This window comes from Erythrolamprus reginae, chromosome 1, assembly GCF_031021105.1.
Source record: "Erythrolamprus reginae isolate rEryReg1 chromosome 1, rEryReg1.hap1, whole genome shotgun sequence".
NCBI lineage: Eukaryota > Metazoa > Chordata > Lepidosauria > Squamata > Dipsadidae > Erythrolamprus > Erythrolamprus reginae.
This window is the reverse complement of record NC_091950.1, coordinates 298652608-298678414: the sequence shown is the minus strand read 5'-3', so window position 1 is coordinate 298678414 and position 25807 is coordinate 298652608. Positions and strand designations below refer to the sequence as shown.

The 25807-nt window shown below is 42.5% G+C and overlaps 1 protein-coding gene across 1 annotated transcript in view; it reads right to left on the bottom strand.

The window, feature by feature from the left end:
* The window catches only part of LOC139157015 (uncharacterized), an 83092-nt gene that overhangs the window by 23273 nt on the left and 34012 nt on the right, over window positions 1–25807 (bottom strand). The window contains exons 20-31 of the mRNA XM_070733326.1: window positions 24773–24909; window positions 22783–22894; window positions 20127–20176; window positions 17640–17816; window positions 17363–17480; window positions 11693–11858; window positions 9867–10005; window positions 6594–6747; window positions 4126–4221; window positions 3740–3877; window positions 2148–2350; window positions 76–214 (exon numbers count right to left, since the gene is read on the bottom strand). Coding sequence (XP_070589427.1) covers window positions 76–214; window positions 2148–2350; window positions 3740–3877; window positions 4126–4221; window positions 6594–6747; window positions 9867–10005; window positions 11693–11858; window positions 17363–17480; window positions 17640–17816; window positions 20127–20176; window positions 22783–22894; window positions 24773–24909 — 1629 coding nt within the window. The remainder of the gene's footprint in view (window positions 1–75; window positions 215–2147; window positions 2351–3739; window positions 3878–4125; window positions 4222–6593; window positions 6748–9866; window positions 10006–11692; window positions 11859–17362; window positions 17481–17639; window positions 17817–20126; window positions 20177–22782; window positions 22895–24772; window positions 24910–25807) is intronic.

The following is a 25807-nucleotide window of genomic DNA, read 5'->3' as shown; positions in this document are numbered from 1 at the left end:
ATCCTTGATAGATAGATATATATATTTAATGAACAAATACCAATTTCTCATTTTGCCCTATCATATCCATTTTACCTGGTGTGTAATTACATCAATTTTTGAAACTTCTTTAGCGAAGAGTGAACTTGGTTGGATGGTGCCATATTCTTCAAAGTCATCCTCTATACCCCAATGTCTGGTTATGGATCTCATTGCAGCATGAAAAATTTCAGCTCTAAAAAAATATGCAAAGATATATCTCCTTACATGAGTTCTTTTGTAAATACCGTAAGTTTTAAGCCATCTCAATATTTACAAATATCTTCTGTTCATACTGATACCTTTGGAAAATGCTGCCACTCATATTAAAATTAGTATTTACATTTCACTAATTCTATTCAGTGTGAAGTGACTAAAGCAATGGGAGTAAAAGTAAAAATTTGAATCCCCAAAGTTCTTGGTGCTGAGCTGGGTTCTTCGCTGGCAGAAATTTCATTTCCCAGCTATGTGGGACCAGAATACCTCCGGAACAGCCTTCTACTGCACGAATCCCAGCGGCCGATAACGTCCCACAGAGTTGGGCTTCTCCGGGTCCTGTCGACCAAACAATGTCGTTTGGCGGGTCCCAGGGGAAGAGCCTTCTCTGTGGCGACCCCGGCCCTCTGGAATCAACTCCCCCTCCTAATTATTAATTATTATTATGTAACATCATCAGTGCAACATCCCTGGACCACCAATAACTGTACAGTTCAACCCTATAGAGGGTTGTAACCAATAGTGGGTTGCTAATGCTGTCATTAATGGTTCACACGTGCATAATAATAATAATTAATAATAATTTATTAGATTTGTATGCCGCCCCTCTCCGAAGACTGATGCGCAGAAGCGTCCCAGGTGGGTGGGCACTGGGCAGAACCTCCCGCTGCTGCTACCGATTCACTGAACTGAGCCGAACCAGGAGCAACCCACCACTGATTGTAACCATCCATTCCATTAGATTCCAGGTGGATAACAAAATTCAGAAAACAATAGTTAAATACAGTACATATAAAGAGGCAGCCGAGACTAAAACAACCAGAACAACAAACCATGCAAATATGGGAGGGCCCAGAGGTGGGCTGCTAAGGTGGAACAGTGACCTGTGCTCGCCCCCATGGCTCTGAGTACTAGCGGAGTCCAGCTACTGCAACTGTGCAGGTAGAAAAATCTCATGTCCATGTTTCGGCATGAGCGGAAGCAAAAAACCCCACTGAAACACGGGCTCACCTGCATCTCCATGCACAATTTTGCTACCTACACAGGTGCAGTAGCAAAATCGCACTGGACTCTGCTAGCACTTAGAGCCACGGGGGCAAGCACACGTCACCGTTCCACCTTAGCAACCTACATCTGGGAGGGCCCCTGTGTATACATAATTAATTTCAGAGCTGGAATAGACCAGGTTTTAAAAGCTTTCTGGGACCCCATGGATGTAGACGTCATTTGTATCTAGGGTTGATGGGTCCCAGAGGGCAGGGCAGTGTGCAAGAGGGACCATGCTTTCTCAATCCCAGACGATGGCAGCTATTTATAGAGGAGATATGAAATGTATCAACTCTGGGTGGGTGGAAACAACTGAGAGATGCTATGGAGGACTTAATAGCTGTTAACCAGGACATTGAATTGGGCCCAAAAGCCTACTGGCTTTATTTCCTATAAACAGTGGGTAGATTTCACCAGGTGCATTGGCCTACAAATCACAGTCGTTAGATAATTTAGCAAAGTTACCATTAACATTTACCACTGAAGTCAATCAAATCACTTCCTTGTTTACTTACCTCATAGAGGGATGCAGTTCATGAATACTTTCCATTAGAATCACAGCCAGTAATATTTCCTCGTTCCCAAATTGGGGCAAGTGTAACAGATTAAATACATGACTGTGTATATTCTGATTTATATTTAACATAGACGTTTAAGAAAGAAAAGTAAATCAATTTTTCTTTATCCTTATTTATAAACAGGATGCATATTGTTGTTAAATTTATTTTCTTTTACAATTAAATAAAATTTTATGTAACAAGGAAAACAGGAAACTGAAATATGTTTTATTTTATAATCTGCACTGCTGAGATTTAATATCACTGAATCTCTAAATTAAAAATATCTTACATTAGGATGTAACTTACTCATACAGTTCAGAAAACTGCTTATAGAGAGGAGCTGTGTTGATATCCTCAACTTTCAATTTAAGTCTTCCCCATTCTGCCCTTAACATTTCCAGCTGCTTCCATCGTATCAGATATGATCTCTGCAAGGCATATGAGGTCAGTGTATCAGGTGCTGCTGTTAAAGCTTTTCCTTTTGCTTCAGCTGTTGATGTTGCTGACACCTGATGAAACAATGATTGGAAAATACAAGATCATTTTTTTTAGAAACAGATTTTAACAGCTGCAAAAGCACTTTTTTTTTGCCAATGTAGCACATTCAAAAAATCGAATGAATGATTCAAGTCTACAGCTAACTTATGTCAGTCCACATTAATACTCAGCGTCAAAAGAAACCAAAATATACATTGTGTGAATTAGCAATGGTAAACTTTTCATACAATTATTCTTATACCAATAAAGGAAAATATTTGTAGTTCTTGAAGAAAAGACTAGCGCTGTTGATGTTACATAGTTGGGTAATGAAGTGTCTGCAAAAAACAACCAAGCTCAGAGACCACCAAAAACCTCTCAGTTATTCTTATTTCTGAGTCAATTATGTTGTGGTTAGCTCTGGCCCAGCTCCTGCCCCAACGACTATGGATGTGGGGGAGACATCCACATGCTGCAGGCCTGTTTTGCTCCTGGTGGAATCTGATGATGAAGGCTCCTCTGATCAAGAAGACATGAGTGACAGGGAGGAGGAGAGTGTGGCAGACAGCTCAGAAGGAGATCAATTATCTAGCTCCTCCTTGGATTCAGAACAAGAGTTAATGATACAGCCACGCATGCGGAGAGCGATGCATAGGCAACAACAACTGAGAGATTATTATCAAAGAAAATGAGGCCACCTGTGGTTGGGTGGGGCTGTGGTAATTAGTGAGGCTGCTATAAATAGCAGCCTGTGGGTTTGGCCATTGTGGAGGATTATCTGATCATTGTGTTTCGTGCCTGCTTTGCTGACTTTGACCTTTTGTGTGCTGATTTTTCCCCGCTTTGAAACTAAACCAGAGCAAAGTGTGTTTCGCTTTGTGAAAGAAGAAGGACTGTGAATTGCCTCACAGCTGCAAGCTAAGTATCACAGAACTGATAAGGGACTTGTACCAATTACCAGTTTGTTTGGAGACCAGTGCTCTTTGCTATACCAAAAGAGGGCTCGGTTTAAGTGAATTTTCATTATAAAGAACATTGTTTTGAATTTTCAAACGTGTGTGTGTCTGAAATTTGTACCTGTGAATTTTTGGGAGGATTCTATCAGAGAGCCCGACAGAACACAATTATATAAAAATTGCCCTGTTACTGATCACTATCTACTAGTCTGTAGCCTGATATGGTAGATCAGAATTTTTTTAAAAAAAAATATCAAGTCATGTAAAGATTATACCGTCATTCCATTTGATACTTTCTAGCAAAAGTCAACTACACATGATTTTTCTGGAACTTCAACAATTTACCATGTAATTAATGCAAGAAATTAAAAAACCTGTAGTGTTAAAGGTCTTTATTTAGTGCTGAAGGCAAATGTGGTCATCTGCAAACAGAACAAGATCTATGCACAATCCCACCAGTTTTACCTTTCTGAACGGTTTTTGCACTTCTTGGTCAGTCAGAATTTCAGAATTCCAGATAACATCTTCCATTAAAAACTGTATCTCAATCAGCTCTCCATGAGCTACTTTTTGCTCCTCAGTGCTCAGACCACATAGACATAACTAGAAAAGATGAGATGAATTCAGAACTTCATTCGATTTTGATGAAAGTAAGTCAATCGTTGATTCATTTAAAAAGTCACAGTAGGATATGAAATACGATTATATGGTACCAAGGTGTTTAATTCAGATATGGCAATATAATAAGATTTGTTCTAGATGCAATAAATGTGTTTTAATTTCTGTAGTCATCTGCATAGTGTCAAAAACGCAAAGAAATCTAATATTACTAAGGAATAAAAGCCTCATACCTGCATACCCGAATTGATGGGATTTAGGTTGCTTATGGTGTCAGGAAATAAATCTCCCGTTACTAGGAGTGTCCTCCAGGGAAACAGCTTTAATGCCTAAAGAAAGTGATAATTGTAGAGATCTAATACAATTAGATAGGTGGATGGGTGGATAGATGATAGATAGATAGATAGATAGATAGATAGATAGATAGATAGATAGATAGATAGATAGATAGATAGATACTGTGAGAAGTCATACATACATGCATAGATACATACTAGAAGAAAATTGATATGAACATGAGAAAGAGACTTTGCATAAGTCTCTTACATTGTCAAGGGCACATCTTGGCTTAGAAACTGTCCTCTTCCTGGGCTTTCGGATTGAAACAAACAGCTAATCCCCGCCTAGAGCAGTGATGGCAGGGGTGGGCTACTGACCGGATGGGGGGGAACGCGGTAGGGTAGCGAAAATGGAGCTCCACCCTAGAGCACCCAATTTGCACTGAAAGAGGTTGAAAGAAAATGCATACCACAGTGTGGTAATAAAAATTTTAGTAGCCCTTCACTGAGTGATGGCGAACCTTTCTTTCCTTGGGTACCGAAAGAGCACACACGCGTGCTATCACACATGTGTAAGTGCCCACACCCATAATTCAATGCCTGGGGAGTGCAAAAAAAGCTTCCGCCACCCTCTGGAGGCCCTCTGAAGGCCGGAAACAGCCTGTTTGCCAACTTCTGGTGGGCCCAGTAGGCTCATGTTTCGCCCTACCCAGGCTCCAAAGGCTTCCCTGGAACCGGGGGAGGATAAAAATGCCTTCCCCATCCTCTGGAAGGCTCTCTGGAAGCCAAAACCGCCCTCCCAGAGCCTTTGTGCAAACCAAAAATTAGCTGGCCGGCACACACATGCACGTTGGAGCTGAGCTAGGGCAACAGTTCGCGTGCCAGCAGATATGGATCCGTGTGCCACCTGTGGCACTCGTGCCATAGGTTCGCCATCACTGCCCTAGAGGTAAAGCTGCAAACCTATTCCCATTTACCATACTGCTTTGTAACTTCCTGAGCATCTAAGAGTGGTTCATCCATTCTAATGTCTCCTTCATCCTCTGATTGGGACCAATCCCCCATTGATATATCTGCCCACTCTGGTGGTTTATCCAGGTCTATTTCCCCTTCATTCTCACTCTCTGTATCAACTGGCAACCCCACTGGTGCAGGGTATCCAGAGGGGCCTAACTCATCCTTCTTCAGAATCTGACATTACCAGAGGTGGACAAGGAGCACACACAACAGAAACAAAATGCTCAGGTACAGAGCCAATGTACAGCAGTAGGCTACAAATGGGGGAATTTTGTCCCATCTTAGGCACAAAGCCAGTTGGGTGGTCTTGAGTCAGTCTTTCTCTTTTAGCCTTAGGAAGCAAGCAATGGAAAAACCACTTCTGGAATAGAGTATCGGTAGCTAGAGTTCAATCCTGGAGTCCTTAGTGCTCTCTGAGCTTGGTTATTTTCTTGCACAGGTTTCATGATCCAATTAGGTAATGGTAATTAGGTAACTCAATATTACTAGTAGTTGAGAAAGGAAACATCTGAAGAAATGCTCAAGCTCAGAGCACACCAGGAACACCAAAGCTACTTCTGAATCCTTCCAAGAAAACTATCCAGGCAATCACCAGAAGTCAACACTGACTTGAACACACACACACATAAAGAGAGAATCAGAAAGGCGATATGTATGGAAGTTTTATTTATTTATTTATTCAATTTTTATGCCGCTCTCCTCCTTAGACTCAGGGCGGCTTACAACATGTTAGCAATAGCCCTTTTAAACAGAGCCAGCATATTGCCCCCACAATCCGGGTCCTCATTTTACCCACCTTGGAAGGATGGAAGGCTGAGTCAACCTTGAGCTGGTGATGAGATTTGAACCGCTGACCTACAGATCTACAGTCAGCTTTAGTGGCCTGCAGTACAGCACTCTACCTGCTGCGCCACCCCGGCTCTTTTTTTAATCACCACCCACATTACAATGGTAAAGACCAAATTTTTTTATTACAGGAAAATGCTGAAACATGAGCTCCCCAGAAGAAATAGAGCTATCTTGGAAAGAAATCTATCACATCAAATGTGTTGGCTTTCCACAGATTTGTGCAATCCTCTGCTAAAATTATGAATTCTATCATTACTGGGAAAACCAGACATTGCTAATTACAATATCTTTCAGACTGTGGAAAAGTAGGTCAGAAAGATACACTAGCCCCCTGCAGTAGACATTTGCTTGAACTGTTTCATTTTAACACACACGCTATCCACATTTGAACCTTCTATATATACCTTTGGTACAGAAGGGAAGCAAAGCACTTCAGCTGTTTTTAATTGTTAAATGCTGGAGAGAATTCTCTGGAGAATAGATGAGAGATAAATGTTGTTGAAAGATGTCTCAGAAGTTAAAGCAAATATATCTTGGGAAAAAAGCATTTTACTCACTCTCTGGCCATGTGGATTTAATAGCTGTGGAATTTGGAGTTGAGAAGAAAATGCACTTCCAAAAACTACATTACTCATGGGAGGCAACGCGTGGTAAATGCTGTCAGTAATACTCTGATATGCAGAAACATTTCCAGATGATAAAAATGCTTTCCTGAAGGGTTGTTGGAAAAATAGAACCATATTTATGGTTACTGTGAGTTACCCATAATTGCTTAAGATCAGTGGCCATATAAATAAATAAATACTGAATAGACTAATCCAATTTCCAATTTATTCTGCTTTAACATTGTACAATGCATTCTATTTAAGTTACTGTGACAGCATCTGCCTTGAAAAATGGTCTAGCATTTCCTATTGTTTTATCTCTGTACTTCTACCAGGATGCTGAAGATGGTCAAAAAGGCTTTTCTCATTAAAAACACACTGTTCTTCCCATAGAGAAGGAATGTTAGTTTCAACTGGTAATATAATTATGCTCTTGGACCACAATGAAACCAATTTGGAATTTCTTATTCTTCTATCCTTTTACACCAGTTTACACAATACGTTTCCCCATAAACATTTGCAGCTCACACATTTCACAACTAAGAGACGTGCTGACTCACTCTTCATATGTGATCTTAAATGCATTTTATAAATACAGTGGTACCTCTACTTAAGAACTTAATTTGTTCCGTGACCAGGTTCTTAAGTAGAAACGTTCTTAAGTAGAAACATTTTTCCCTTAGGAATCAATATAAAAGCAAATAATGCAAATAAATAAAAGTTCGGAATTTGGGTGGGAGGAGGAGGAGGAAGAAAAGGAGGACAGTCACTGCCGAAGGAAGAAGGTGAGGTGAGCACCCCCTTTTACCTTTCCGCGCCCAGATGCTCCGGAAGGGAACCTCGCTCTGGGTGTATGGGAGGCAGTACGAGGGAGTCACCACAGCGAAGTGGTTTATTTCCTCTCCAAGTGCCCAGAGAAAGGGAAATGCTCCGTTCGCTCTGGGCTGCCAAAGCCTCCTTAAGCGCCACCAAAAGGCTCCTCTGACAGCCTGAAAAGCCCAAGATGGCTGGGATTAAAGAGGGAATGGCAGGAAACTCCCTGGACCTTCGTGCCGCTCTCAAATTTCCTGGGAAATTTTTCCAGGTTCGGGTTCTTAAGTAGAAAATGGTTCTTAAGTAGAGGCTAAAAAATCTTGAACACCCGGTTCTTATCTAAAAAAGTTCTTAAGTAGAGGCACCACTGTAGTGTACAATGGTTGAATTGTGGATCTTTTTAGTTAATAAATTTAAAAGATCCACAATGGTGTTTATTTCATATTGTGGTTACAGCTTTCCACAAAATGTAGAAATAAAATACTTTTTGTAGCTTCTAGAAGCAAACAAAAACAAAAAATTATTTGAATAGATTTTATTTACACCTTTTAAAATTCCTTATTTAATATTATTTAATTCCTTATTTTTTATTTACTATTCAAAAATATCTGATTCTAAAACACACAGACACAGAGACAGTGTATGTATGTATGTATACTAAAGTGATTATAAAACTATAATCAGAGGAAATATACTGTACACCTTACATAACCTGAAAAAGACAGGTTACTCCCGCTCCAATAATTTTGTTTAGGGGAGGAGGGTTGATTTAAATTCAGTGAGAATTTAACAACATAGGCAAATTAAATCTGTCTATGCTGTATGGGAGATAATGGATAATTTTAAATTTGGAGTCTCTCTCTCTCTCTCTCTCTCTCTCTCTCTCTCTCTCACACACACACACACACACACACACACACACACACACACACACACTATAAGAGCCTTGAATCTTATAGCTGGTTAGATCACTTCTTGGCAGCCATTTTGTGAGTGGGCCACTTTCTTTCCCAGTAATCCTTTTGCAAGTGTGACCCCAACTTTCTCACAAGTTCCAATCTCCCACCAAATTTGCTCCCTAGAAAGCAGAGAAATAATGGGGTATACATAGTTTTGCATAGAAAAAATACCCAGAGATAAAAGCTGAACTGCCCCTGTGATTAAGAGCAATCAGGAAAAAATTGCAACCATCTTAAAAGAAAATACCTCTGATGTGCTTCTATTTACTTACTTACTTACTTGCTTACTTGCTTGCTTGCTTGCTTGCTTGCTTGCTTGCTTGCTTACTTACTTACTTACTTACTTGTATGCCGCCCCTCTCCGGAGAGTCGGGGCGGCTAACAGCAATAATAAAACAGCATATAATAATAATCCAATATTAAAAACAGTTAAAAACCCATTATTATAAAAAACCAGTGTATGTATGTATGTATACTAAAGTGATTATAAAACTATAATCAGAGGAAATATACTGTACACCTTACATAACCTGAAAAAGACAGGTTACTCCCGCTCCAATAATTTTGTTTAGGGGAGGAGGGTTGATTTAAATTCAGTGAGAATTTAACAACATAGGCAAATTAAATCTGTCTATGCTGTATGGGAGATAATGGATAATTTTAAATTTGGAGTCTCTCTCTCTCTCTCTCTCTCTCTCTCTCACACACACACACACACACACACACACACACACACACACACACACTATAAGAGCCTTGAATCTTATAGCTGGTTAGATCACTTCTTGGCAGCCATTTTGTGAGTGGGCCACTTTCTTTCCCAGTAATCCTTTTGCAAGTGTGACCCCAACTTTCTCACAAGTTCCAATCTCCCACCAAATTTGCTCACTAGAAAGCAGAGAAATAATGGGGTATACATAGTTTTGCATAGAAAAAATACCCAGAGATAAAAGCTGAACTGCCCCTGTGATTAAGAGTAATCAGGAAAAAAATTGCAACCATCTTAAAAGAAAATACCTCTGATGTGCTTCTTTTTATTTATTTACTTACTTACTTACTTACTTACTTACTTACTTACTTACTTACTTACTTACTTACTTACTTACTTACTTACTTACTTGTATGCCGCCCCTCTCCGGAGAGTCGGGGCGGCTAACAGCAATAATAAAACAGCATATAATAATAATCCAATATTAAAAACAGTTAAAACCCATTATTATAAAAACCAAACATACATACAGACATATCATGCATAAAATTGTAAAGGCCTAGGGGGAAAGAGTACCTCAATTCCCCCATGCCTGGCGGCAGAGGTGGGTTTTAAGCAGCTTATGAAAGGCAAGGAGGGTGGGGGCAATTCTAATCTCTGGGGGGAGTTGGTTCCAGAGGGCCGGGGCCACCACAGACAAGCTATTCCCCTGGGTCCCGCCAAGCGACATTTTTCATACCTTACCTCATTGAAAATCTCACCGCTGCTTCAAATTGAAGAAACTTCACTTCTTTGAGCATGGTCAGCAGGTGAGACACTTTCTGTGGATCTGAGGAATTTGGAAGGCTGTCTATTTTTTTCTGTATTTCAAGAAGTTCAATTCCTAGAAATCCAAAGAAAACCTTTGGCCTTTTTGTGTGTGTGTGTGTGTGTGTAATATCACATCAAATACTTTTATCCAGTTATTAACTGCAGCTCTCCATGAAAAACAACCAAGTTGTTGCTAGTTTGACTTATTATGACTGCTGTGTTTTTCTCAGAACCTATCGATTTGGTTCAGGGGATTCAAAAGTGCTCGTCTAATGAGACAGTCAGACATATTTATTAATCGTCAGGCAAAATTTTGACAGCTCACTTGAAATAAAAAACTGAGCCATCCAAAATGGGATTCACAATCTATGTTTCTTCCACCCTTTAGTGCCATTCCTCTGGAAAACTTCTCCCAGGTCTTTGTTCAGTCTATCACAGTGTTTTTCAACCTTTTTTCTTCAGGGGAACCCTTTGGTGTCGTCAGATTTCTGGCGGAACCTGTACCATGTACTGGTACCATTTACGTCCCTTCAAGGCAAGCCCCAAATTTTTTCAATCTAAAAATGTTCGTAGGTGAGTTGGACTGTTGGAGACCATTTTGACTTCAAAAAAGTCAACACTCTGCTATATTACATTTCATGCCTCTCTTACCACACTGTTGGCATGGCTTATTTTGTGGGTGTGGCTTGATGATCATGTGACCAAGTAGGAGCAGCTTGCTGGCCATGTGACCAGGTGGGAGTAGCTTGATGATCATGTAACTTGACCAAGGATTTCCCAAGTACCTCAAAACAATATCTATAGATGGACTCAAAACACCCACATCCTAGAAGTGAACAGCTATAGAATAGTGAAGTGACAGAAACATCTCACTTAGAATTATGAAAGCACATTTTGAGACTTATCATAAAGATGCCTTCATGATTAAAATAATCTCTTATTCAAAGGAAACAATCTAAAGTGTTCCTTGCTACTTTCATAGCCTAAGTGAATATCCTAAAATGTTCCATTCTACACAACAGTATTAACCCTCTTTCCTGCAGACTACCAAACAAAGTCAAGGTTTCTGGCAAAACATTAGGTTTCAAGCATCATTCATTTTATTTTCTAGAGCAGGAGTCCCCAAACTTGGCAACTTTAAGACTTGTGAATTTCAACTCCCAGAATTCTCCAGCCAGCAATGAAGACCTCTGTTCTAGAGAATACTATAGCCATTCAGAAAGGAGAGGGAGGCAGAAACCCAAATCACATAGAATTAATTCCAGATCTTATCTCCTTATACTTTTCCTAGACACTTTTGTTTGTAGCAGTATCACCGGCTTTGGGTTTTTTAAAAGCTTTTGGGGAAAACGCAGAGGCTGCCCAAAGAAGACACCCTGCATTTTCTTTCACATCTCTCAGTGCAAATTGGGTGCTCTGGGGTGGAGCTCCATTTTTGCTACCCCACTGCGTTCCCACCACCCCAACCAGGCAGCAGCCCATCCTGCACTATGGAACAACTGCCGTCAAGCTGTGGTAAAATAGATCAGTGTTTCCCAACCTTGGCAACTTGAAGATATCTGGACTTCAACTCCCAGAATTCCCCAGCCAGCATTTGCTGGCTGAGGAATTCTGGGAGTTGAAGTCCAGATATCTTCAAGTTGCCAAGGTTGGGAAACACTGAAATAGATCAACTCCTGTCCCAGCATTGGCAACAATAAACAATACTCTGTCCCTATCCAGAACAAATCACATCCCAATATTGAGCAAAGCATACTAACCAATCTGCTCAGTCCCTCCCCAGTCTGCTGTGAGATGTTCAGAAGGACACCTGTAATCCAAGCAGCCTGGTGCACTTCCTAGCTGAGCAAAAGTGAAAATGTATGCAATAATGTCGTGGAAGGGCGCCACAATTTGCAATGTGTGCCACAGGGCAGTACGGCCAACCTGCAAGAAAAGGGGGGTGGGGAAGGACAGACTTCAGAAAGAAACCCAGATCATCAAATAGTCAGCAATCACAAAATGAAAGTTAGCAGCTGAGCTCCACCTGGTTTCTCCTCTTCTACATCGATCATCCAGGAGTCCTTCTGTTAGGCTGCAGCAAAGGGAGAGCAGGGAGCACAGTTGCTGTCTTGACTCACCTGGTATTTTGGGGATTTTTGAACAGCCTGGCTGATGTGTTATGAGGGCAAACAACACTACACTTGAATTAGATCCGTTGCAGATCTGATCGTTACAAGGACTTTATAACTTTCAGAAGTTACAGCTATCTTTTTTTGTTGTTCTATGTCCACATGTTGGGATGGCAAGCCTGTCCTGCTTTTATTAAATACATAAGCTGTTTGGTTATCTATCCAGTTCAAAAACAAGCAGAGAAATGCCTTAAAGCAGAAGTCTTCAAACTTGGCAACTTTAAGTCTTATGGACTTCAACTCCCAGAATCCTCCAGCCAGCATAGTTGATACTCAGCTGTACATTCCCCACCGTGTCCACTCAGTGAAGCAGTGGAAGCAATGTGCTGGTGTCTGGAGGCTGTTGGGGAGGCTGTTAGGGTTAACAGGCTCAGTGTCAACCCCAACAAGATGGAGTGGCTCTGGGTTCTGCCTCCCAAGGACACTTCCATTTATCTGCCCATTACTCGAGGTAGGGGGGACTTTTGATCCCCTCAGAGAGGATACGCAACTTGGGCATCCTCCTCGATCCACAGTTGATTTTGGAATATCATCTTTCGGCTGGGGCGAGGGGGGCGTTTGCCCATGTCCGCCTGGTGCACCAGTTGCGGCCCTACTTGGGCAGGGAATCTCTACTCACAGTCACTCATGCCCTTATCACCTTTAGATTCGACTACTGCAATGCTTTCTACATGGGGCTATCTTTGGAGAGTGTTCGGAAACTGCAAATCGTCAAAAATGCAAGCGGTCATGGGCCTTCCTAGGCATACCCATATTTCTCCAATACTCCGCAGACTGCATTGGCTGCCAATTGGTTTTCAAATACAATTCAAAGTATTGGTAATGACCTATAAAGCCCTACATGGCATTGGGCCAGATTACTTGCGGAACCATCTTCTGCCGTATGAATCTCAGCGACCGGTTAGGTCCCACAGAATCGGCCTTCTCTAGGTCCTATCAACTAGACAATATCGCTTGATGGGGCCTAGGGTAAGAGACCTGGCGCTCTGGAATCAATTCCCCCACAGAGATTCGCACTGGCCCCACTCCCCTCGCCTTCCGCTAGAGTCTTAAGACTCATTTATGCCACCAGGCTTGGGGAGATTAGACCTTAGCCCCCTGTCTGATGAATGTTATATATGGATGTTGTGGTTAGCTCTGGTCCAGCTCCTGCCCCAAGAAATGTGCAGGTGGATGTGGGGGAGACATCCACATGCTGCAGGCCTGTTTTGCTCCCAGTGGAATCTGCCGACGAAGTCTCCTCTGACCAAGGAGGCATGAGTGACAGGGAGGAGGAGAGTTTGGCAGACAGCCCAGGAGGAGATCAATCATCTGCATCATCTCTGGATTCTGAACAAGAATTAATGACACATCCACGCATGCGTAGAGTGATGCATAGGAAGCAACAACTAAAGGATTATTACAAGAGAAAATGAGGCCACCTGTGGTTGGGTGGGGATGTTGTAATTAGTGCTGCTGCTATAAATAGCAGCGTGTGGGTTTGGCCGTTGTGGAGAATTATCTGATCGTTGTGTTTCATGAATGTCTTGCTGACTCCGGCTTTTGTTTGTTGACTTTTCACCACTTTGAAACCAAAGCAGAGCAAAGTGTGTTTCACTTCGTGGAAGAAGAAGGGCTGTGACTTTCTTCACAGCTGCAAGCTAAGTACTTACGAACTGATAAAGGGACTTGTACAAACTACCAGGTTGTTTTGGGATGAGTGCTCTTTGCAATACAAAAAGAGTGCTTAGTTTATTTTGAATTTTGTGATAAAGAACATTGTTTTGAATTTTCAAACGTGTGTGTGTCTGAAATTTGTACCTTTGAATTTTAGGGAGGCTCCTACCAGAGAGTCCGGCAGAACATATGGATATGATTGATTTTTAATATAATTAGGGAGTTTAGATGAGTTTATTTAGTTTTAATTAATTGGATTTAGTTTACTATATTTTATTGTTTCTTTTTATATGTTGTAAGCCACCCCAAGTCCTCGGAGAGAGGCAGCATATAAATCCAATAAATAAACAAATAAAATTTGAGGACCCCTGAGGCTTAAAGAAACTGACTGAGCAGATCAGGGTGACACCAATTCAAGCGTTCATAAACTGCTGCAATTTCTACCTTACATAAATCCTCTCTACACAGGTTCACTAAGTGTCCTATCTACTGCCTTTCTATATTTAGTGCCAACAAGCTTGAGTTGCCTACTGGTAGATTGTCAACCTTGCAAGGTAGATGAGGTCCACAGCCAGGTGAGCTAATTCTACTTGATTGTAAGCTTACATTAACAGATTCCTGCAGTCTGAAATTACATCTCTGCCCACATCCCTTTTTAAAGCCAAGAAACTAGGGAGGTTCTCTTCTGAGCCACGGCCCACATTCCTACATAAGGCGAAGCTGCTTTAATCTGATCGTTCCCTTGGCTGCTTCGCTTCTCCTTGTATCCCAAGGGCAACTACTGTTACAGTAATTACCAAACAGTAAGCCCAAGTTTTCTGGTTGAATTAAAATTTTGCGGATAAACTTTGTATTTTATTTAGAAACAATAGCACATCCAATATTTAGGAGATATCTAAGGTTATTTAAAGTTTCTACTACTGTATATTTCTTCATTTTTTTCCATCTTTTTTGTGACTGAATTCTTACACTGTGAGTGATTTAGAGCATTGCAAAGGTGAATAACCTATGGCCACAGATACAAATGAGGTCCCTGAACCTTTTTTGGGGGGGATCCCAAAGCCTTCTTCTGGCCATGATTGCTATGTTATTTCATAAATCATGAGGAGCTAAACATGAAAGTACAAAAGATACAACTACGTTAAGCCCTTAGTCCTATACATTTTAAAAAAATCAAAGTAAACTTTCAAATCTGCCTCCCAAACAGCTATCCTTCCACATTAGCAATGTGGTCCCAATCTTTCTGTCTCCTTCAGTTTATCTCAAAATATTAGGCATGGTCTTTGGCCTCCATAAATGAACCACCCCTGCACTAAATCATAATATAGTTCATCAGGATTGATGATCCCTTGAAATGGTAGCATTTTAAGGATTATCCCAGGGCATAAGAAGTCAGCCAATTGTGTCTTTTTAAACAAATCATAGTTTTAAGCAATGTATTTATTGATATTTATTTATTTATTAGATTTGTATGCCGCCCCTCTCCGGAGACTCGGAGTGGCTCACAACAATTATAAATTAGCATACTACCGTGTTTCCCCGATAGTAAGGCAGTGTCTTACTATCTTTTTACCCCCAAAAGCCCCACTGTGTCTTACTTTGGGGGTATGTCTTACATTGTCCCGGGCACCGGGGCCGGCTCGTCTTCGGGCGCGGGGAGCTGACGGAAAGGAGGTGGGCGCCGACCTCGACGTTCGGCGGGTTGCGGGGAGCATCCCCTCGCCGCTCCCGGCAATGTTTCTCGGCAGGGGAGGCCAACTCCGCGGCGACACGGACGCTCGGCTGGCTGGCTAAAGGCAGGTCAAGGGGTGGATGGGCAGTCAAAAAGGGTGAGCGGCCGCCGCTGTGCCCTCCTTTGCCCGCCTCCTTTCCGGCAGCTCCCTGCGCGCCCCTCGCCTTCGCTCACCGCGGCGCCACCGCCTCTTCCCCTGCCGAGGCTCAGCTGCAAGCGGCTCCGAGGCGAGCGGAAAGGAGGCGGGCGAAGGAGGGCGCAGCTCCGGCCGCTCGCCTCGGAGCCGAGCGGCCTCGCTGGCCGCTTGCAGCTGAGCCTCGGCAGGGGAAGAGGCGGTGGCGCCGCGGCGAGCGAAGGCGAGGGGCGCGCAGGGAGCTGCCGGAAAGGAGGCTGGTGAAGGAGGGCGCAGCTCCGGCCGCTCGCCTCGGAGCCGCTCGGCCTCGCTGGCCACTTGCAGCTGAGCCTTGGCAGGGGAAGCGGCCAGCGAGGCCGATCGGCTCCGAGGCGAGCGGCCGGAGCTGCGCCCTCCTTCACCAGCCTCCTTTCCAGCAGCTCCCTGCGCGCCCCTTGCCTTCGCTCGCCGCGGCGCCACCGCCTCTTCCCCTGCCGAGGCTCAGCTGCAAGCGGCCAGCGAGGCCGCTCGGCTCCGAGGCGAGCGGAAAGGAGGCGGGCGAAGGAGGGCGCAGCTCCGGCCGCTCGCCTCGGAGCCGATCGGCCTTGCTGGCCGCTTGCAGCTGAGCCTCGGCAGGGGAAGAGGCGGTGGCGCCGCGGCGAGCGAAGGCGAGGGGCACGCGGGGAGCTTGGAAGCAATGTCATCGCCCCCGCCCCGCAATACCGTTTATACCGTGTTTCCCCGAAAGTAAGACATATGTCTTACTTTCGGGGTATGGCTTATATAAGCCGACCCCCCTGAAACCCCCCATATGTCTTACAATCGGGGGGGTCTTACTATCGGGGAAACACGGTAGGATAACCAAATCTCTTGGGGAAACTGGGAGGATCTTCATTGCATCACAGTTATTTATTATGTAAGGTAGAAACAGTGCAATTTAGCTTCTTTAACAATTTGAGTATCACTGCTAGATCTCTATACAGGAAAAATCCTGTTTAACTGGTGTTTCTTCTATCCCAGATATCACCCAACAAAGAACAGAACAGAACAGAACAGTATAGATTATTTGTTTGTTTGGTTTGTTTGTTTGTTTGTTTGTTTGTTTGCTTGCTTGCTTGCTTGCTTCCTTGCTTCCTTGCTTGCTTGTTTATTTATTTATTTCTATGCCGCCCCTCTCTGAGGATTTAGAAAATAGTTATTGTAACGTTAAATATACACATTAAAATTAAATTTTGTTGCGTTCGGCTCTTAAAGGATAACCGTTATGCATATACCCACATACACACACAGCAGCTATAAAATATTTCTACCTGCTATCTGCCAAAGGATAGGTCAAACTTTCCCAAAATGGAGTATCCATTCAGTTGGATTAAGTCCATAATTCTGAGTCAGGATAGTTTGATTTGATTTGATTTGATTTGATTTGATTTGTATGCCACCCCTGTCCGCAGACTCGGGGCAGCTAACAACAGTAACAAAACAGTATAATCCAATACTAAAAACAGTTAAAACCCATTATATAAATGGGTTTTCTTTGCTTTCATAGCATCTCTGATTGTTTATGAGAGATGATGATGAGAGAAAATCTTGCAAAGTATCAAATATCTTGGATCACACCTAAGTCGTTTTTAAAATCATGACACGCAACAGAATATCTTTTCTTATAACTATTCATATTTGGACTCTTTTATTTGGTCAATCTCAGATCTAGGCTGTTTGGCCAATAAAGAACCTTTTGTAAGATTGTCAAAGCACTGACCTCCTCTGGTAGCATTTTGAATGCAGCTAGGGTTTCTGAAGTGTGGGGGATGAACCACAGGTTCAAGAAGGATTGTCCATCACTAGACAGCAAGCAACGTGGTCGTGGCTGGAATGACCTGATAGCAGAATAATTGAATTACTTGTAGAAATAAATCCAATGGTACACAGCACCCAAGAACTACTAACTGATATTGGTTTAACCCCACTGCTCCCTCACAATGCTAGTTCCATTGCTTTTGACACGCCAATCAAGTTGGTAGGGGACTGTTACAAACCTGGGATCGCTCTTAACTTTTTCTTTGGCTTCTTTATCATCTTTTTTCTCTTGTGGAAATCCTATGGCAAAATATTTGTTTTTCACCCTGGGAAAGTCGTCCAGCATTGTTTTTATACTGTTATAATAGGCAATGATCTGACTTCGAAGAGAGTACTGAGACATACGGTGAGTCAACCTAAACGTGATCCAAATCTTAATATCAGAAGAATGATTTACCTAATATTTTTTTAAAAAAACAGAGCCTTGATATTCAAATTACCAACTTCAAAAGGAAAAAGTCTCAAAAATGTATCAGTGCTACTGTGAGATCATAATGCACAAGATAGAGTAGAATAGAGTAGAGTAGAATAGAATAGAATAGAATAGAATACAGTGGTACCTCAAGATACGAACCCCTCGTCTTACAAACAACTTGTGATACGAACCCGGGGTTCAGAAAAATTTTGCCTCTTCTTACGAACTTTTTTCGAGTTACGAACCGGCGTTCGGAGACTGCTGGGAAGCGGCGCGGCTGTTTTAAAAGGTGACAGCCGGGCGGCGGGGCTTCCCAGAAGCCTCCCGAACGCCGGTTCGTAACTCGAACAAAGTTCGTAAGAAGAGGCAAAATTTTTCTGAACCCCGGGTTCGGTTCGGGAGGTTGCTGGGAAGCCCCCCGGCCCGGCTGTCACCTTTTAAAACAGCCGCGCCGCTTCCCAGCTGTCTCCCGAAGCCGAACGCGGAAGTTCGGGTTTGGCGTTCAGCTTCGGGAGACAGCTGGGAAGCGGCGCGGCTGTTTTAAAAGGTCACAGCCGGCCTGGGGGGCTTCCCAGCACCCCCCCAAACCCCGAACCTGGGTTCGGGGGGGTGCTGGGAAGCCCGCCAGGCCGGCTGCGACCTTTTAAAAGAGCCGTGGCACTTCCCAGCTGTCTCCTGAAGCCGAACGCGGAAGTTCGGCTTTGGCGTTCAGCTTCAGGAGACAGATGGGAAGCGGCGCGGCTCTTTTAAAAGGTCACAGCCGGCCTGGGGGGCTTCCCAGCACCCCCCCGAACCCGAGTTCAGGGTTCGGGGGGTGCTGGGAAGCCCCCCAGGCCGGCTGCGACCTTATAAAACAGCCGCGCCGCTTCCCAGCTGTCTCCCGAAGCCGAACGCCAAAGCCGAACTTCCGCGTTCGGCGTTCGGAGACAGCTGGGAAGCCGCACGGCTGTTTTAAAAGGTCACAGCCGGCCTGGGGGGCCTCCCAGAACCCCCCCAAACCCCAAACCCAGGTTCGGGGGGGTGCTGGGAAGCCCCCCAGGCCGGCTGTCACCTTTTAAAACAGCCGCGCAGCTTCCCAGCAGTCGCCGAAAGCCGTTTTTTTGCGGGGGGGGGGGTTTGGTTGCACGGATTAATTGACTTTACATTGTTTCCTATGGGAAACAATGTTTCGTCTTACGAACCTCCTCCTTGCACCAATTAAGTTCGTATCATGAGGTATTACTGTACTTAATTGGTCAAGTGTGATTGGACACACAAGGAATTTGTCATTGGTCCATATGCTCTCAGTGTACATAAAAGAAAAGATATATTCATCAAGAATCATGAGATACAACACTTAATGAATGTCACAGGGTATAAATAAGCAATCAGGAAACAATCAATATTAATATAAATTGTAAGGATACAAGCGACAAGTTACAGTCATACAGTCATTAATGGGAGGAGATGAGTGATAGTTGATAGTTTTCAACCTTAGCAATGGATAATGGTAGAAGAATGCAGACATTCATTAATATTTTGTATTGTTTCATTGTGATAGTATCAGTAATTATGTGACTTCTACATTGTAAAATAATTTTTAATTGTAAAATTTTAAGTGAACATCCCAGCCTGGAACTTACTTTCCCCCCATTTTTTAAAAAAGAAATTTCAAGTCACAACACTTACAATATCAGAAAGAGACCTAAATTACATGTTCTTCTCCAGATATTCTGGACTACACTTCCTGAAATCCCTGAATACTTGTCATGTTGCTTGAGTTATAATCTGAACTCTGTGGAACCTTTCTCTTTGTTCATCTCTGATTCAGCAGCATGATATATGATATCAGTATCAATGGCTACCTCCTGCTGAGACTCTTTATAAGAAAACTAGCACTACAACAATTCAGGCTTCATAGCTTGAATATCCAAGGCAATTTCTTTTGCATTACATATAACACTAAGGCTGATGAATGATTTATTTATATAAATGCTGTAAATATCCAGTTTGTATAATACTCATTGAAAGGCTATAAAGAGGATCAATTGGGCTTTTGATTTTATTTCCTGCTTTAACTAGTAACATAATACAGTATTATGTATCAGATATTTCATTCCGTTTCATTTTAGAATTATATTTACTCTCCAGTTCCTCTGCAGCCTCTGCTGAATAAAAGTCAACATTGCACCATTTCCTACCATAAGGTGAAAAACAGACATACTATGTATGACTCTTAAGGAGAGATACTGCATACATTTCTTGTACTTGCCTCTGGCAATATTCAGCAATAAGTTCTCTTTTGACTTTTTCAGCTTCATCCTAGAAGAAATTAATGCCACATGTCTGTTACCTAAATTGTTATAATAATTATATATGAAATGTGTAAATAGAATACAGTGGTACCTCTACTTAAGAACGCCTCTATTTAAGAACTTTTCTAGATAAGAACCGGGTGTTCAATATTTTTTTGCCGCTTCTTAAGAACCATTTTCTACATAAGGACCCGAGCCCAGAAAAAATTCCCAGGAAATTTGAGAGCAGCATGAAGGCCCGGCCAGTTTCCTGCCATTTGCCCTTTAATCCCAGCCATCTCGGGCTTTTCTGGGCTGCCAGAGGAGCATATTTCGGTGGTGCTTAAGGAGGCTTTGGCAGTCCAGAGTGAACAAAGCATTTTCCTTTCTCTGAGTGCTTGGAGAGGGAATAAACCTCTGTCAGAGCCCAGAGGAAAAAAACGCTCCCTTCGCTCTAGGCAGCAACTGTCCTCCTCCTCTTCTTCTTCCTCCTCCTCCCACCCAAATTCCAAGCTTTTATTTCTTTCCTAATGGCTTTGCATGCATTATTTGCTTTTACATTGATTCCTACGGGAAAAATTGCTTCTACTTACAAACTTTTCTACTTAAGAACCTGGTCACGGAACGAATTAAGTTCTTAAGTAGAGGTACCACTGCACCTTGAATTCAAGAGCTAACATATAGGAGTGGAAAGTCACCCTTGTTTGACAACTATTTTTTTTAAAGTAAAATATTTTAAAAATATTTTTATTATAGGTTCTTTAGGCACTATATAAAGAAACACAATAGTGGCCCTGAATTTTGATTTCTTGCTCAGGCCATTCAAGATTTTTTATATTGTCTTGGACCTTTGAAATAATATTTTGAAGGAAAGCATGTGATTGTAGTGGAAAGATTTAAGAATCCCCTTAACATTTCTCTGATTCCAATTCCAACTGATCCATTCAGAATTGTTTCAGTGTGTTGACGATTTACCCAATCTAATACCCCAACCTCTGGGAATATAACAATAAATATACAAGTAAATTGCATAAACATATAGATTTTAAAATATAAATAGGATTTGATCCTCCTCCCTGTTCTCGGAAACTTTTTTGTATTAACAGTTCCCTCAAATAGCAAAAGAAAATTTGAAAAATTACCATATCTCAAGAACAACCACTTGGGCATTTTTATGGTAACAATTAAAGAAACAATCATTATTAAGATTTTTTTACAAGTATTCATAAGACTTTACTCCTCTATTATTTCTTTTCCTACATTCTTATTATGTGTTCTGATTACAAGACTGACTTATTTAAAAAAAAATATTTATTGATTGATCCTGTTTACATGGCCACCAATCTCACAAAACATAGATAAAGTTACCTAAAATATATTTTATATTTTAAAATACAGGTAGTCCTCTACTTACAATGATTTGTTAAGCAACTGAAATTACCATGGCATTGGGGAAAAAAAGAATAATTGTTGTAGTTAGCTCTGGCCCAGCTCCTGCCCCAAGGACTGTGGATGTGGGGGAGACATCCACATGCCGCAGGCCTGTTTTGCTCCCGGTGGAATCTGCTGATGAAGGCTCCTCTGACCAAGAAGACATGAGTGACAGGGAGGAGGAGAGTGTGGCAGACAGCTCAGAAGGAGATCAATTATCTAGCTCCTCCTTGGATTCGGAACAAGAGTTAATGATACAGCCACGCATGCGGAGAGCGATGCATAGGCAACATCAACTGAGAGATTATTATCAAAGAAAATGAGGCCACCTGTGGTTGGGTGGGGCTGTGGTAATTAGTGAGGCTGCTATAAAGAGCAGCCTGGGGGTTTGGCCATTGTGGAGGATTATCTGATCGTTGTGTTTCGTGCCTGCCTTGCTGACTTCGACCTTTGTGTGCTGATTTTTCCCCGCTTTGAAACTAAACCAGAGCCAAGTGTGTTTCACTTTGTGAAAGAAGAAGGACTGTGAATTGCCTCACAGCTGCAAGCTAAGTATCTCAGAACTGATAAGGGACTTGTACAAATTACCAGTTTGTTTGTAGACGAGTGCTCTTTGCTATACAAAAAGAGGGCTTAGTTTATTTGAATTTTAGGAATAAAGAACATTGTTTTGAATTTTCAAACGTGTGTGTGTCTGAAATTTGTATCTATTAATTTTCGGGAGGTTTCTACCAGAGAGCTCGACAGAACAAATAATGATCAGCCCTCACACTCACAATTGCAGTAACATTCCCCGTAGTCATGTGACCAAAATTCAGGAGCTTGATGACTAGCATGTATTTACAATGGTTACAGCATCCCAGAGTTGTGTGACCATCATTTGTAACTTCCCAGTCAGTTTCTGATAAGCAAAAGTCAATGGGGGAACCCAGATTCATTTAACCATGTGATTCTCTTAATAATTACAGTGTGACTTGCTAAATAACCATGACAAACATGGTCATAAAATTGAGACAATTTATTTAAGTGTCTTGCCTAACAATGAAAATTCTGGCCACAAAGGTCGATTTAAGTTGAGGATTATCTGCAAGGACAAAAAATATCCAGAAGCTTAAAGCCAAAGCTATTATAGCAAAGATGAATAATCCTTACTAAGATTATTCAAACATTGCTTAATTCCTAAATAATTTCAGATATACTTACTGGATTTTGTATTCTACTTCCCAAGATTTGTTTCTTCTGAATGAATGTATTCAGCATCAGGTCACGTGGACCCTGTTTCTCCAGCTGAATTGAAATAAAAGCTTCAGTAGGTCTGGAGAATGAAAGAAAATAACATTACTAAAAAATACTAATGCAAACTGTATTCATGAGTAACATTTTATTCTTTGACTGTGCCTAGGCATTAAACTTTCTTTACACATAATGCTGTTGTTTTTTGGGAGGAGTTTCTTGCAGGAGTTTCTCACTCCTGCATGTAGCAATCTTTCCCAACTATGTCAGCATGTTGCTAAATCAGGAGCTGGAATTTCTCCACTGAAAACACAGACGGCCCTATAAGGCACAAAGCAGTAACACACTGATGCATTTGAAGCAGCACCTGCTGTCTTAACTTTACTCAGTTTACTAACTTTACCACTTTACTCAGTGGTACAGAGTAAATTACAAATCAAAATCAGTGGCAGAGATATTACTATACAGTGATCCCTCGATTTTCGCGGGGGTTACGTTCCAAGACCTCCCGCGAAAATCGATTATCCGTGGTATAGTGGTGCGGAAGTAAAAACACCATCTGCGCATGTGTGCCTTTTTTCCATGGCCGCGCATGCGCAGATGGTGGAGGCGGGGAGCGACGAGAGTGCGGAAGCCGACAGATTGCTTTGAATGCCAGCTGCCCCCGCCCCCCCAGCACCCGCCTTCCCGCCGCTCGCCGCTCGCCTGCCCGGCCGCTCGCTCGCCGCTCGCCCGTTCACCCGCCCGCCTGGCCGCTCGCTCGCCTGTTCACCCGCCCGCCCGGCCGCCGTTTGCCGCTCGCCTGTTCACCCGGCCGGCCGGCCGCCGTTTGCCGCTCGCCCGTTCACCCCGCCCGCCCAGCAGCTCACTCGCCCGTTCACCCGCCCGCCCGGCCACCGTTTGCCGCTCGCCCGTTCACCCGCCCGAGAGCAAGAGGGGGAGAGATAGAGAAAGAGAGAGAAGGAAAGAAAGAGATGAGAGAGGGAGGAAGAGAGTGTGAGAGAGGAAGAAGCAAGATAGAGAAAGAGAGAGAGAAAGAAAGATGAGAAAGGAAGGAAGACAGTGAGAGAGAGGAAGAAAGAGAGAGAGAGAAGAGTGGAAGGAAGAGAGAGAGAAATGATAGAAAAAAGGGGAGAAAAAAAGAGAAATGAGAAAATGATTGAAGCAGAGAATGACAGGAAAGAAAGAGAAAGAGACAGAGAAGTGACTCTTGGTGATGATGTATGACATCATCGGGTGGGAAAAACCACGGTATAGCAAAAAAAAACGTGGAGTATTTTTTAATTAATATTTTTTGAAAAACTGTGGTATAGCGTTTCGCGAAAATCGAGACCGCGAAAATCGAGGGATCACTGTATTCTGGAAGATCTTCCTTCCCTTTGGAAGATCCCCCAAAAAAGGAGAAGAGGGGGTTAAGTTACTTGGAAAAGCTTTTTGGGAGCAATGGCCTTTTGGGTGTAAGGCTATTTTCTGCAACTGGTATTGTTTGTTTGTTTGTTTGTTATATTTCTATGCCACCCTTCTCTTGAGACTCAGGGCGGCTTACAACAAGACAAATACGAAATATGCGAGAAATCTAACATTTAAAATACTAAAAAAAAACATCAAATCTAAAACCAGGTAAAAATTTAACAAGAGTCATATTCTAAAACCCTAATTCATTTAAAAAACAATTATCCACATTTCATACTAACATACATTATCAATTCAATCATAGGCCGGGGTAGATGTTAAAATACCCAGATGCTTTAATTTTTTTAAATTATTGTTTAGATTTAAAGTCTCTTTTCATCAAGAAGAGATTTCCCTTGTCTTATTCTACAACCATCCCATGAGACAGGTTACGCTGAGAATTATGGCTCCCAAGTCATCCAACGGTTTTCCGTGACTGGTTGGAGTGAACCTGTTCTCCCCAGTCCTAATTTGGCCCACATTTGCCATGACACCATCTTTAATCTACCTCTTTGAATTGTAACCTCCAGCTGCAAATCGCCTAATGGTATGAGATATCAAGGCATCCTCCGCTTCACTCCCAACTGTAGAACTTCTTCCACTTGGTGAGCTGTTGCTCTGAACTTTCGCACTCAGGTGTCCTTCCTGAAAGAGAAGATCAATGGAGTCTCTTTCTCAGGGAAGCCACACGGATACCATCAGGCAAGTTGTTGCTGTGGAAGACAACTATCACTGTGGGCATTATGGGAAATTTAAATGGAAGATAATCTTGATGGCTCAGACTGTTATGCTGAATATTTTTATAAAGGGGAGAGAAAAGTCAATGTAAACAGAGGCCCTTGTAAGTGTCCTGGAACTCAGCACATGTTCTTGGATGCTGGATGCCATCATACAAGCCCTGTTGCAGAGCATTTTGACTCTGTGGTTTCAAATTCTTCTTCTTATTATTATTTATTAGATTTGTATGCTGCCCCTCTCCATAGACTCGGGGCGGCTGACAGCAATAATAAAAACAATGTACAATAACAAATCTAATATTTAAAAATATCTAAAACACCCTTATTTAGAAACAAGACATACACACAAACATACCATACATAAATCATATAGGACTAGGGAAGATGTCTCAATTCCCCCATACCTGACGGCAGAGGTGGGTTTTAAGGAGTTTACGAAAGGCAAGGAGGGTGGGGGCAATCCTAATCTCTGGGGGGAGCTGATTCCAGAGGGTTGGGGCTGCCACAGAGAAGGCTCTTCCCCTGTGTCCCGCCAGACGACATTGTTTAGTCAACAGGACCCGGAGAAGGTCACCTCTGTGGGACCTAACCGGTCGCTGGGATTCGTGCGGCAGAAGGCAGTCCCAGAGATATTCTGATTTGATGCCATGAAGGGCTTTATAGGTCATAACCAACACTTTGAATTGTGACCGGAAAATGATCGGCAGCCAATGCAGACTGCGGAGTGTTGGTGTAACATGGGCATATTTAGGGAAGCCCATGATTGCTCTCACAGCTGCATTCTGTACGATCTGAAGTTTCCGAAC